Source organism: Carcharhinus amblyrhynchos, chromosome 28, assembly GCF_965287045.1.
Source record: "Carcharhinus amblyrhynchos chromosome 28, sCarAmb.v2.hapA, whole genome shotgun sequence".
Classification (NCBI taxonomy): Eukaryota; Metazoa; Chordata; class Chondrichthyes; order Carcharhiniformes; family Carcharhinidae; genus Carcharhinus; species Carcharhinus amblyrhynchos.
This window is the reverse complement of record NC_137351.1, coordinates 6,303,014-6,317,826: the sequence shown is the minus strand read 5'-3', so window position 1 is coordinate 6,317,826 and position 14,813 is coordinate 6,303,014. Positions and strand designations below refer to the sequence as shown.

Genomic DNA, 14,813 nt, shown 5'->3' with positions numbered 1-14,813 from the left:
TTGCAGCAAGGGTTATTGGATAGTAATCAGAAATATAAACTACAGTTGTTTTTTTTAAACCGTCCTAGCCCCCAGTCAGTTAATTCAGCAGACCAGGAACTGAGCACAGGAATCTCAGTGCTGGGTCAAACAAATTTTCATTTAGGCACCCAGTTATTTTCCTCTATAACAGGATGACAATATTTTATCTTCCCCTCAGCAACTTGCTTTTACATAGCATCTCTAATGTAGAAAAATGTCTCAAATACAGGTGTAATTGCTTTTTTTTCTAAAAGTAAAGGCATTGAGCAAAAGATAGTACAAGGAACTAATTAAAACCTTGTTTGAAGATTGGGTTTTAAGGAGGATTTTAAAGGTGGCAATGGAGGTACAAATGTTGATCAGGATTCTGGGAGAGCTCCCCTTGATCTTCAACAATTGTTTGTTCATGCTCACTTGAGCAGACAGATGAAGCTTTAACTTAACATCCCAACTGAATAAGGCAACCTTGAATAGCGTAGAATGCATTGTATCAGAGATTAATCAGTGACTTTGGGCTCAAAATCCAACCCTTCTATAATGTGGTGACCGTATATATATATGATCTGCAACAAATTATCAAGTTTACTTAAAACAATTCCTTCTTCACCTATGAGCTCTTCAAGGTACATGCCAGCCTGATCTGGGTGTACATTGCCACTGTGTCAGAATCCTGAAATTCGCATCTAGTATATTCTAGGAGCATAGAGTAAGGGGCAGATGCAAAAAAAAAACACCTGGTCAGATGTATTGAGTAAGTGAGGCTGTGATGGCTTTCATGCAAGGATATTAAACAAAGGAATCAACATGCTACAAGTAGGTGGCAGAATTCCAATTTTGCAGCACTGGAATTGCATAACAGCAAAAGAAAAATAAACAGCAGGAATTTGACAGCAATAATTTTTGAATTCACTTGCAATAAATGCTGTTATATTTGCCCCACACATTTGAGATTAGTGAGTCTTACAACAGTTCACAAGAGAGGACATCACCCAACGACCAGACTATGATCTGATCAAGACATTAGCTGTTCAATAATCAACCACATGGGTACCAGCACTCAGCAACACAATATTAAATATATATTTATCATAAATGCTACAGCACAGTATAAATATGATCACATTGTACCTTGAGCTTCCTTTTGTGAAGGCTGTGGTGGCAGAACTGCCTGCTCAATAGCAATGGGAGGGCGAGACTGAATGGTTTCCCGCTGCAAGAAACAATTTTGATTTGTTCAATTTCCAGCTATGCTCAGATTTTCATGTTGGAAATTTTCAAACTTCTACACAGGTTACAAGTGTTTGCAGATTTTATGTGCATGAAGTTGTTTTAAGGGTTTTCAATCACTGCTTTAAGTCAAAAACTTATCGGGACAGGTGCTGCAAATACAACTAGAAGTTTGACAATTGCATTAAACACAAGTGAAAAATGGACCATATGAAATATTTCTCACAGACAAATGCAGTACATGGCAAGTGCAACATATGGCCCTACAATATTTCCTAGTACACCAATCTCTGGAAGCAAGCATGAAGGTACAGCAAACAGTTGGAAAGACAAATTGCATGTTGGCCTTCATTGCAAGAGGGCTTGAGTACAGGAGCAAGGACATCTTATTGCAGCTGTACAGAGCCTTGGCGAGACCACACCTGGAGTACTGTGTGCAGTTTTGGTCTCCTTACCCAAGAAAGGATATATTTGCCAAAGAGGGAGTACAGCAAAGGCTCACCAAACTGATTCTAGGATGACAGAACTGTTATATGAGAAGAGATTAGGTCAGCTGGGCCTGTATTCACTGAATTTTAGAAGAATGAAAGGGGATTTCATTAAAACGTATACATTTCTGACAGGGCTGGACAGACTAGATGCAGGGATGTTGTTCCTCTTATTCTGGGTTCTAGAACAAGGGGTCATAGTCTCAGGGTGCGAGGTAGGCCACTTAAGACTGAGATGAGGAGAAGCCTCTTCATTCACTGGATGGTGAATCTGTGGCATCCTCGACCACAGAAGGCTGTGGAGGCCAAGTCAAAGAATATATTTAAAGAAATAGATAGATTCCTAGACTCTAAAGGGCTCAAGATAGAGAATCAGCCATGATCATATTGAATGACACAGCAGGGCCAAATGACCTACTCATGCTCCTATTTTCTACATACATAAACAACAAGGATAATAAACTTCAGGAAAACAAGCAGACTAGTGAAATTGGCAAATGAAATTCAACATGAACACAAGAGCTGATCTTTTTAATAGGAAAAATCTGAAGTGTCAACATAACCTAACGGCACAATTTTAAAGGGATGGAGGAAAAGAGTAATCTCAGTGTGTATGTACACACATTATTGGAATTGGCAGGACAAGTTTACAGAGCTGTTTAAAAACAGCACAAAAGGGAGGAAATTATGCTAAAATAAAATGTTGGAAAGGTATCTGCTAGAATTGTGCATTCAAAGCTGCACCCCAACAGGAAGAATACCATGTCCTTGGAGATGGTACAGAAGAGTTGTACTAGAATGGTGTCAAGGACAAGAGCATTTGGTTTTCTGGATAATGAAGAAGTTGTGGGCTGTCCTCCACAACAGCAGAGAAGGTTGAGGAGATTGGGTAAAAGTGCTCAAAATCAAAAGCGCTTTGATGGTAAATAAGAACCAACTGCTCCTGGTGACTGTCAAGGTTATTTGAAAAGTAAATAGTCTCTTAAAACAATATTTATTGTAGTTATCATGCACTAAGTTCTACAATTTCAGCTTTACTATTCTTGTACCCACCACCCTATCCTCAATTCTGATCTGAAATTCCAGTAGGTTTTAGTAATTACAGATTCACAAAGATGTTTCCTCCTAAGCAACTTACCAGTTTCATAGATTTTTTTGGTATTTGAATTTGTCGCAAATTATGGGACACCTCAGACATGCTCTGATGCCTCATCAGTGGAAGGCTCCTAAAAATAAAAGAACTGTATTTGAATAGAGCTGGTTTTTGAATTTAGGATGGCTACGTTTACTGGAAAGAGCACTAATTTTACACCTTTAACCCACATATTTCAGTCCTTAGAGGTACATTGGAGATTTAATTTGTAATAAGTAGCTCTGGTTTCCTCCAGAGAACTGTATTGTTACCCTACAAACTTTCAGGTCTGCCCCAGGACATGCAAGCTTACAGCAGCACTGTTCAGGAAAAGAAAATGTGCATACAGGCCTTGATTCTGGTTGAACCAGCTGATCTGTCAATTCTGTAGAAAACAGAGCACCTGCCCTTGTAATCAATCAAAATGTCACCCTTTTAACATCATCCAAAGTGTGACTGAGGGCAACAAGGGACTTAAATTCTAGATGGAACAAAGTAGATGTATATCCCTGTCAAATACTTCAAGTGCTTTTCTGATCTACAGACCACAATAAAAATATGCATTTCTATAGCCCTTTTATGTCCTCAAGGCATCACAGAAATGCTTCACCGCCCATTATTTACTTGTGAAATTTGGTACCTACTAGTACTAAATTGAAGTGTCAACCAATATTATCATCAAATCTATTGTGTTACGGCAGTCACGTCTCATTCACATTATGTGTCTATTGTTTATTTATACTCATCCAATGCTACGCTAGAGAAAACACAGCTTTGAGCCTATACACATCGCACCTCAATTCTGTCCACTAGGACTTCAGTAGTGTACAATGTGTCTGAAAGGTTTTCATGATGTTTACTGACAACTATGAAGGTGGTTTTAAAAAAGGCACTCAAGTTGCAAGTACTACAGCGATTGATTCTGTCTTTCTAAACCTGTATTCTATATGGCTATGGAATACTAGAGCAAAGCGGTTCCCACAAAAGCAAAATACTGAGACTGCTGGAAACTTGAAATTAAAGTGGAAAACTTTGGAAACTCAGGCAAGAGGTTAGTGAACTGTTAGCTCTTCTCTCTCTACAGATGCTGCCTACTTGCTGAGCATTTCCAGCATGTCCAATTGCTGTTGTTACAGGCCTGTAACTCGTTGCAGCCATCGCTGAAGCAATCTGAGATCACAAATTAAGAGGATCACAAAGACAAAAAATTATTGGCTCAAGTGTTCCTCCTTGGGGAACGAGAATACAGAATTTAATGTGCTTGATAAGCCAAGTAACAGCAGTGCATCCCATTGTGCAGGAAACCAAAACGTTTACTGCAAAATAGGCAGGGCTCCAGTACCTTCTCTTTCGACATGATCTGGTACGTAGTTCTTCCAGCTGTTCTCCTTCGCAGCTTGCAAAGCTTGTACTGGCGGCCAGCGAAGTCAGCTGTGAGGCGTCGGGTGATTCAGTTTTCTGGCTCATGGATTCATCACTTAAGAAGTCAGCAGGAAGCACAGAGGCCAGGCGTGCTGGGACATTCTGTCCTAATCCAAAGTATAGCTCACCCAATATCTTTGGTATGCTCAGCAAATATCTGAAAAAAAATGGTTAAACATCATCTGAATCAATTTCATATAATACTTGGAGTAAGTGGAGTAAAAGAGAGGGAAAACCTGATATACCCACCACATTGTTCTCTTTGCTTTTTTGTTCTTTGTTCAAAGAAAGGTACAGCACAGGAACACGCCCTTCAGTCCATGCCAATCATGATACTCTAACTAAACTTAAAAAACCTTTTGCCTTTACTCAGTCCGTATCCCTCTATTCCCCTCCATCCAGATGGCTCTTAACTGTTACTAATGTTCCTGCTTCCACCACCTCCTCCAGCAGCACATTCCAGGAACCCACCACTCGTGTGGAAAACTTCCCCGCACAGCTTCCTTAAATTTACCTTGAACTTCTGCCCCCTTGTAACTGATACTTCCACCCTTGTAATTTTGTAGCCGTTCCTCAGCTTCTAACTTTCCAGTGAAAATAATGCTCGAGACCAGGCAACATACCGGTGAACGTTCTTTGCATCCTCTCCAATACTTCCACAATTGCAATTGTGTGCAATTGTCTACAAAGTTAAACCCTAGTACAGTTATGCCAGGCGAAAACTAAATATTCAGTAATATGTAATTAAAATTACTCTCCTATTAACTTCTCCGCCAAATTGCAAATGCATACATACCTGCTCAGCATTATGTTGAGCATTCCTCAGAGAAGGCCTGATGTTCTGACAATGAACTGAAGTACTTTATGAAAGCACTGGCATTAAGAGTTTGAATCTCAGCAGTACCTTTTCCATACCCACAAAGTTAAAGCCATTCACTGAATAGAAAACTTACTGTTAAAGTATCTAATAAAGTGCATAGTCTGCTCTTATACTATGCAATCTTATCGTACAAGAGATCCACTAGCAACTCAATGGAGGAGATGAATAACCAATAATCATATACAAACTTAGCAAGTTTTACAAATTATAGTACATAACACAGATTATTTACTTCAAGTTGCAATACTTGCTACACCAAGACCAGGTTATTCTAACAACACATTACTTCCAAACAAAGGTAAAGAGAGATGCATGAAATGAAGTAGCCACAGATTATTTGGATCTCTTTCATTTCACAAACCTATTATAGAATATATGGGTCAAGATTTCCTTTTTGATTTAACAATTCAAATTTGCCATTGTGGTCGTTTCCTTGCTGTCATTGACCCAATAGGTACAGCATGACCAAAAAAAAAATTTCAAATCTTCAGGTTAGTTTTTTTTCAACCAGTGGTAGCTGGTTGGAGAAAATGAGAGATGTGAGATACCAGAGGAAGCCATTACCCTGGAATCAAGCTACAGCAGAAATCTTTTCTCCAGAGGAGAATATGAACACAAGAATGGAATCCTATCAACTGCAGTATGCAGGACCGTTTAACGCTTTCAAGTTTAAAGAATGTTCTGAACTTACACGTTTAAGATCTCTTCTTCCAGAAACTTTGCAAGGAATGTAGTATCCTTTGTTAGAGATATGATGCGCAATAAATTTGTCACCTGCAATCAAACAAGCGATTAGTTTTGGAAAAGATACTTGACTTTCTAACGTACGTATCAATAGTACAATTAAAATCAGATTATAAACCAATCTTTAATGGCAGAACAGGCGAAGAAAGTCTGTGCGTTTCTCAGGCTGCAACAACAGAAGGCAGTTGCAGGGACTAAGTGGACTCAGTCGTCATGCCTCGACACATCAAAATCTGACCACTAACCCAGCAGGATTGTGTGGACAATTACAGTATCCTATAGTCCCCACATTAAACAAAGTCACACTCTAGTTTCTACCAAGATTCATTTGGCAGGTTCTGCGGCAATGAAGAATTGGCGACAAGGATAGGGCTGTAAACCTGGAAATCCATTGTCAAGAGCCTGCGCCCAAGTGGTGGTCACCTGTTTGGAACAGAGGTGTCTTTGGGCAGCAACATGCGTGACTGAGAAGTACTTTTCAGGATACATCTGCTCACTCCAAATCAGGAACGGGCTATAAAATAGGCTGTCCCACATTCTCCTTCCAGGGGAACCATACCCTGTGAAATCACCATTTTCATGGTCAAATCTCTAAATTTTGCAACTTGGAATGTTAGAACACTCAAGTGATAATCTCAAGAATGGTTGCCTAGAAAGAAAAATTGCAATTGTAACTCACAAACTATCAAGACACCAAATTGACATTGCCTCCCTCAGCGAGGCCGACCCCCTCCCCCCACTTTTGGGGAGCAGTGGCAGCTGAAGGAACAGACTGGGGGATACACCTTCTATTGGAAAGGAAAAGCTGCCATCAATCCTCATATCCATGAAATTAGTTTTGCCACCTGGAATAGGATCTTGGATGCACTATCACAACTTCTTCATTGTATAAGTGACAGACTCATAACCATTTACCTACACCTCAGCCATAAGCAATATGCCACTGTCAGCAGCATTTATGCCCGATTGCTGTCAAAATAAGCTTTGACAAAGGGTCATCTGGACTTGAAACGTCAGCTCTTTTCTCGCCTTACATATGCTGCCAGATCTGCTGAGATTTTCCAGCATTTTTCCTTTTGGTTTCAGATTCCAGCATCCGTAGCAATGTGCTTTTATTAGCAGTAGATGACTGCCTTCTCGAAAAGCACTCATTGCTACTGTCTGGAATCAGGATGTGTGCTTCCAATGTAGGTGTAACTTTACCACTGCTGCAAAGTGGCCCCTTTTGCTCCTTGTGTAAGTATACTCTATCTTGTTACATTTATTATAAAGGTTGTTAAAAAAACATGCTGCTAGAACAAAGAGTCACTCTTGAAGATCTCGTTTTGTTAATTTTAAAAACATTTGCATGCACAGTGCCTTTAACAACTTTAGGACATCCCAAAGTGCTTCAAAGTCAATTAAAAATTTTGAAGAGTAGTCTTTGTTCTCGTTACAACCCAATTTCTTAACATGCTCCAATGAGATAACATCACTGAGGTTATCTTACATTGATCTGAATGCTAAAGTTATTTAAAAAAATACTATGTAAATTGCATAATTATTCAAATCAAAATTACATACAACACAAGCTTTTTCCCTGCATTCAACGATAGGATAAAACTCATGCAGTAACTATAGCACAGAAAAGGTTGACCATACATGAGGAGACTTTGGCGGATAGGATCAAGGAAAATCCTAAAGCTTTCTACAGGTATGTCAAGAATAAAAGATTGGTTAGGGCAAGATTAGGGTCAGTCAGAGACAGCAGTGGGAAGTTGTGCGTGGAGCCTGAAGAGATAGGAGAGGCACTAAAAGAGTATTTTTCAACAGTATTCACACAGGAAAAAGTCAGTGTAGTCGAGGAGAATACTGCGATACCAGGGAGTAGACTAGACAGGATTGAAGTACTTAAGGAGGAGGTGTTGGCAATTCTTGAGAGTGTGAAAATAGATAAGTCCCCTGGGCCAGATGGGATTTACCCTAGGATTCTCTGGGAGGCCAGGGAGGAGATTGCAGAGCCTTTGGCTTTGATCTTCATGTCGTCATTGGCTTCAGGTATAGTGCCGGAAGACTGGAGGATAGCAAATGTTGTCCCCTTGTTCAAGAAGGGGAGTAGAGACCATCCTGGGAATTATAGATCAGTGAGCCTTACTTCTGTCGTGGGCAAAGTTTTGGAAAGAATTATAAGGGATAGGATTTATAATCATCTAGAGGGAAATAAATTGATTAGGGATAGTCAACACAGTTTTGTGAAGGGTAGGTCATGCCTCACAAACCTTATCCAGTTTTTTGAAAAAGTGACCAAAGAGGTGGATCAGGGTAAGGCAGTTGACGTGGTGTATATGGATTTTAACAAAGCGTTTGATAAGGTTCTCCATGGTAGGCTATTGCAGAAAATGCAGATGCATGAGATTGAGGTGATTTAGTAGTTTGGATCAGGAATTGGCTAGCTGATAGAAGACAGAGGGTAGTAGTTGATGGGAAATATTCAATCTGGAGTGCAGTTACAAGTGGTGTACCTCAAGGATCTGTTTTGGGGCCACTGCTGTTTGTCATTTTCATAAATGACCTAGATGAGGGTGTAGAAGGACGGATTAGTAAATTTGCTGACGACACCAAAGTCGGAGGAGTTGTAGACAGTGAGGATGGATGTTACAGTTTGCAGAGGGACGTAGATAAGCTGCAGAGCTGGGCCAAGAGGTGGCAGATGGAGTTTAATACGGAAAAGTGTGAGGTGATTCACTTTGGTAAGAACAACAGGAGTACGGAATATAGGGCTAACGGAAGGACTCTTAGTAGTGTTGACGAGCAGAGAGATCTCAGGGTACATGTGCATAGCTCCCTGAAAGTTGGCACCCAGGTTGATAAGGTTGTTAAGAAGGTGTACGGTGTGTTAGCTTTTATTGGTAGAGGGATTGAATTTCGGAGCCATGAGGTCATGTTACAACTGTACAAAACTCTGGTGCGGCCGCACTTGGAGTATTGTGTACAGTTCTGATCACCGCATTATAAGAAAGATGTGGAGGCATTGGAAAGGGTGCAGAGGAGGTTTACCAGGATGTTGCCTGGTATGGTGGGGAGGTCTTATGAGGAAAGGCTGAGGGACTTGAGGTTATTTTCATTGGAGAGAAGACGGTTACGAGGTGACCTGATTGAGGCATACAAGATGATCAAAGGATTGGATAGGGTGGACAGTGAGAGCCTTTTACCTCGGATGGTGATGGCTAACACAAGGGGACATGGCTTTAAACTAAAGGGTGGTAATTATAGGATGGGTGTCAGAGGTAGGTTCTTTACTCAGAGGGTAGTAAGGTCGTGGAATGCCCTGCCTGCAGCAGTTGTGGACTCGCCAACTTTAAGGGTGTTCAAATGGTCTGTGGATAGGCATATGGATAACATTGGAATAGTTCAGGTTAGAGGGTCATTAGATTGGTTCCACTGGTTGGCGCAACACTGAGGGCCGAAGGGCCTGTACTGCGCTGTAGTGTTCTATGTTCTATACAATTTAACCTTGGCGCCAGAGGAGTAATTAATCTTACATAAAGGGTTTCATCCAACAAGTTTAAAAATGCAATTTTCTTTTAAATATCCTGGATATTACATTGGTTACAGAGCAATTATTTTACAATACTCAAACGCTGCCATTCAATGCTGCATTGCATATTTTTCCATTAGTTGAATATGTATTTTTACTTAAAATGACACTTGTAAATTTTATGAAGGTAAATAATGTTAGTACTAGATAATAAAACATAGTCTCGGGGAGGCATTACAGTTATACATACATTGAAGTGCCTCATATTTTATTTCTAATGCTTAAGTTCACATCATATTGCAACAAAGAGGTGCTTATCCATTATCCAGTGTAGTCTTCAAGTCAAATTACCATTTCAGTTTTGGGAGCAGTGATACACTTAAATTCAAGCCAAGTAGTAACTGGATTAAATCTAAGAAACTAATTTCCAGCTCACCATTCTTCTGCCAAATTTGAAGAGGTCCCAGACCAAGTACACAGCTTCATGTCTAACACTATACTCACTTCTTCCACAAGCTGCTCCAACTGTTCAGGGTCACTCTGCAATGTTGGAAACTGCTGGAACATCTCCAAACGTAACAAAACCTGGAGCTGGCAGCTACAACAAGACCAACCATAAAAATTAACATATGATCCTCCAACATAAAAGTATAAATTCAGATATAAATCTTTATTTAACATCATCTCAGGAATAATTTTGCTTAATGTTCAAAGAACAATTATTTGTACTTTGGCCATCTGGTGTTAGCATTTCGTCAAATACACTAAGGCAAGCCAGAAGGTTAAAATTTGCTCGACTTTTCCTCAAGTAATTTCTTAAACTAGCTCAATCAGCAAACAGGGATATTCCATTTAAAAGCACATTCTAGTAGGTTTGTAAATCAGTGATGTTTTCAGCGTAGTGGAGCCTCCAAGTTTGTTTTAGCAATTACTGCAGATGCCCTAAGAGCTACATTGTAGCTTTGCATGCTCAGTCTATCTTAAACACATGGTGCCTCTACTGACACCCTTACTCTCTCCCATTTGTCACTTCCCTCTTCTGATATTCCCATTCTCCACCTCCCTCCTCCAAATGCTCTGTTTGCCACTTTCTTCTAGTTTCCATCCCAGTTGCAGCAGGGAGAGAGAGAGAGGCGGGTGGCACAAAGAGAGGGAAGTGTGAGCAGGAGGGGCATTGAGCAACAGGTAAGTAGAAAAAGTCAGCAACTTTTTCAGAGTAAGTTAATGAAAGGATTTTTAGAGAAATGGTTATTGTTACAATGTAACCAATGATAACACTGGATTGGCTCTAGTGGGACCCATGGTAACAAGTTGTAAGGTTTAGCTGACCCAGTAAACGATGTAATTGGTGACAAAATGATGTAATGATCAGCTGATTCAGTATAAAAAAGAATCTGTTGGAGCTCAGATTAGTCCAGTGTGTGAGCCCTCAAGAGTTGAAGTAATGAAGTTTCTTTAATAAATCTTTTTCTTTGACTCATCTGGTTATTTCATTTTATTGCCTATTACTGAAGAGTACTTTCTGCTGGGTGAACAGTTATGTCACCGAACTTGTAATCCAGAGGCCCAGGCTCTTGACGTCATGGGTTCAAATCCCACCAGAGCAGCTGGTGGAACTTGAATTTAATCAACACATTTGAAATTAAAAACTAGTCTCAGTAAAAATGACCATAAAACTATCGACTGTTCTAAAACCTATCCGGTTCATTGTCACTTTGGGAAGACAATCTGCCATCTTTATCTGGTCTGGCCTTCATGTGACCATAGATCGTCAACATTGTGACTGAATCTTAAATAGCTCTGAAATGGTCTAGCAAGCCACCTGTTTCAAGGGTAATGAGAGATGTGCAAAAAAATGCTGGCCTTGTTAGCTATGCTCACATCACATGAGAAAATTAAGTTAAATTCAAGACAGACAAATAGATTTTTAATGTAAAAATATAGGTCAAGAACTTCCCCTTAGTATATATTTTCTTACAGAAAGGTGGTTTTCATTTAGGACTTTTTTGTTCAACATGCATTTTTTAGCATCGTATTAGTAGTGTATAACAGGGGATAGCTATATTTTAATACAGCAGTGACATTTTCAATTCCCACATTACACAACATGGGGTAGCTGGAATTAAAAAGACAACGTATCAGCGCATGCCACTTCTTTTCATAATGAACAGTTCCGTACAATTTCATGAGAATCTTCGAACTTGGCAAAGTATGAAATTTTTCTTGCTTTAAAAATTACAGGTACAAAATCCAGAGTGTCCATAAGATGGTAGATACAGCCCAGAGTCTCCAATTTAAATATCATCTTACTCACTCTCTGACTTTTAGTTCCTTATTCTCCTGGTTCCCATACTGCTGCCGAATGGATTTACTGCTCTTCAGTAATTGCATTTGAATGAGATTTATACATGTGGCCTTTAAATAAAGAAGGTAAAATAGTTACACTCAAAGGGTTTACAGAATAATCAATGTTGAAAATGTACTGCACTCACAACTGTTAAAAGGCACAGCCTCAAGGTGTGTGTGTGTGGGGGGGGGGGGGGGGGGGGGGAGGTGTGGCGCAGTTCAGAACAGAGTTGAGGAGGAACTTCTTCACTCAAAGGGTGGTGAATCTCTGGAATTCTCTGCCCGTTGAAGTGGTGGAGGCTGCCTCGCTAAATATACTTAAGACGCGGGTAGATAGGTTTTTGGTAGGCAAGGGGATTAAGGGTTATGGGGAGAAGGCGGGGAAGTGGAACTGAGCCACGTCAGAACAGCCATGATCTTATTGAATGGCGGGACAGGCTCGAAGGGCTAGATGGCCTACTCCTGCTCCTATTTCTTATGTTCTTAAAATATGACAAATCTGTCCTTTCACATTTGAGATGCACCTCAAGGTAAGATTGCTAAGTGGTGGAAGGTGGCAGTGGCGGCAGCGGCGGGGTGGGAGGGAATCTCTGATGGAGTTAGTCATGGAAAACATTTCAAGGTGAAACTTGTATCATTTTATATATGATAAAATAATGATATTGCATTGAACCTACAGCAGAGGAACTGGTAATTGGGTCCAACAGGTAATGGTAATGTTTCCATCCTTCATCTCACCTCATCAAGATATCCCTCTATTTCCTTTTCTCTTTGCATAGTTATCTAGTTTCGCCAGAGATCTATGCTAATCACCCAAATTCCTTGTGGTAGTGTTGCACATTCCTACCACTCTCAAAAAAATTTCTCTGAAATCCCTATTGCATTATTATTGACTATGTTTTATGTCCCTTAGTTCTGGTCTCTCCTACTTTCTCAACGTCGATCGTATCAAATCCCTTCATAAGCTTAAAAGCCCACTTTTCAGTCTCATCTTTTGAAGAAGGACCAGCTTGTTCATTCTTCTCTGATAGGTATACCTCTCAATTCTAGTATAATTCCAATAATTACCCGCCAACCCCCAATCTCCTCTGGTCTGCCACAGTAGATCATTTTTACAATATAAAAAAAGATAGAACTCCAGTGTCGTCTGACCAAGGTTCTATACAAGTTTAATAGAACTTTTCCATTTTACAATTCTATCCCTCTAGAAATTAACCCAGTGATTTATGGCTTAACAACCCTGTAAACCTGCAACACTACTCCTCGTGATTTGAGTATCTGTACCCGCAAATTATTCTTGCCCTTTTCCATTTAGAACACAAGTAGTATGCGGCTTCCTTGTTCGAAGAAAAAAAATGTACTATCTCACACTTATCTATATTGTAGTTCATTTGTAAATTATATGTATACCTTGTTATAGCCCCTCTCAGTATTACATGCACCCACCTAGTATTGCCCAATTTTGGTATTGTACTTGATGCCACAGTACAATGTGGTTATGGTAATGGCAAACAATACCAGTCTCAATACTGAACCTGTGAACTCTACCTCTTACCAGACTGACAAAATATTAAAACTGAAAAAAAAATTCATGGGGAATTTGCAGTGCATCCCTATTTGTCCTGGAGAAGATGGTGGTGAGCCACATTGAACTGCTCGTGGCCATCTGATGTTGGTACACTCACAGTACGTTATGGAGGAAGTTCAAAGTTTTTGATCCAGTGACACTGAAGGAATAGTAAGCTTAAATAGTACACTTAATAGTAAGTTCAAAGCCAGGTTGGTGTACAACTTGGGAGAGAACTTGCATGTGATGATATTTCCATAAGTCTGCTGCTCTTGTCCTTCTAGGTGGTAGAGATTGAGAGTTTGGATCATATTGTCAAAGGAAACTTAGTGAGTTGCTGCAGTGCATCTTGTCAGTGGTACACACTGTTGCCACTACGTGCCAGTGGTGGAGGGAGTGAACGTCCAAGGCGGTTGTTGGGATGTCAGTCAAGCAGGTTGCTTTGTCCTGGATGTGTCGAGGTTCGAATGCTGTTGAAGCTCTATTTATCCAGACAAGTAGAGAGCTTTCCCATCACACTCCTGCCATGTGTCAGGGTTGGTGACTTACTCACCACAGAATTCCCAGCTTCTCACCTGCTTTGCAGCAGAAAATCTATATATATCCAGTTAAGTTTCTGCTCAATGGTAACTCCAGAATCTTGATAGTGCAGTCAGTGATTGTAATGCCATTAAATATTAAGTGGAGATGATTAGATTCTCTTATTCGTAAAAAGCTTGATCATTCCTATAATGCAATGTCAATATACTAAACAAGCTGAGGTGACAATCCTGCAATGAGTACTAATAGCTGTAGGTGAAATTAAAGCAGTTTGTTTTCTTCTTAATAACCCATGAAAGATCAAATGAAAGAAAGTTCAATGAAATCATTAAATGACTTGAGAATTATCAAATCAAATTAGAAACTGATAATACCTCAATAGCTTCTGTGTTGCTAGATTTTAGGTGCATCTTAATGACTTTGATTGCATTCTGTATGAAACTGAATTGGGACAATTCATCATCTGCTACATGTTTCTGGTAATTTGCCTTCAAACTGGAAACCATCTCCTCATCACTTTTAAAATCTATAATACAGAAACAAAATGAAATGACAAATTTAAAAGCTGCCAATAGACAATATGTGAATAATAGTGGAGTAATGGTAGACATCACACCCCAATTTAACTTTTTTCTACTCAGAATAAGATATCCGTCACAGAAATGTGCATAAAATGTTGCGTAGCACTGAGGACAATTTTTTGAAGATATTATCTTGCATTATAAAACAATAAAACTAAGTAATCTTCCTGAGATATCAGTACCTTGCCTGGACACAGTTCTGCAAGCACTGATAACTGTACTATCCACTATTCAATACTGTAATCTTAACACAGTCCCTGGTGAACATCAACCCACAGGACAGTCACTCCTCATCCTTTAATATTGATCAACAAAACAACACATTGCTTTCAAACAGCAAACTCTTCT

The 14,813-nt window shown here is 39.7% G+C and overlaps 1 protein-coding gene across 1 annotated transcript in view; it reads right to left on the bottom strand.

Annotated features, from left to right (window-relative positions):
• ticrr (TopBP1-interacting, checkpoint, and replication regulator) overlaps positions 1-14,813 on the bottom strand; it is a 39,890-nt gene that overhangs the window by 13,981 nt on the left and 11,096 nt on the right. Inside the window, exons 8-14 of the mRNA XM_080214271.1 lie at positions 14,259-14,410; positions 11,746-11,846; positions 9,936-10,029; positions 5,862-5,944; positions 4,211-4,447; positions 2,875-2,962; positions 1,150-1,231 (exon numbers count right to left, since the gene is read on the bottom strand). Coding sequence (XP_080070397.1) covers positions 1,150-1,231; positions 2,875-2,962; positions 4,211-4,447; positions 5,862-5,944; positions 9,936-10,029; positions 11,746-11,846; positions 14,259-14,410 — 837 coding nt within the window. The remainder of the gene's footprint in view (positions 1-1,149; positions 1,232-2,874; positions 2,963-4,210; positions 4,448-5,861; positions 5,945-9,935; positions 10,030-11,745; positions 11,847-14,258; positions 14,411-14,813) is intronic.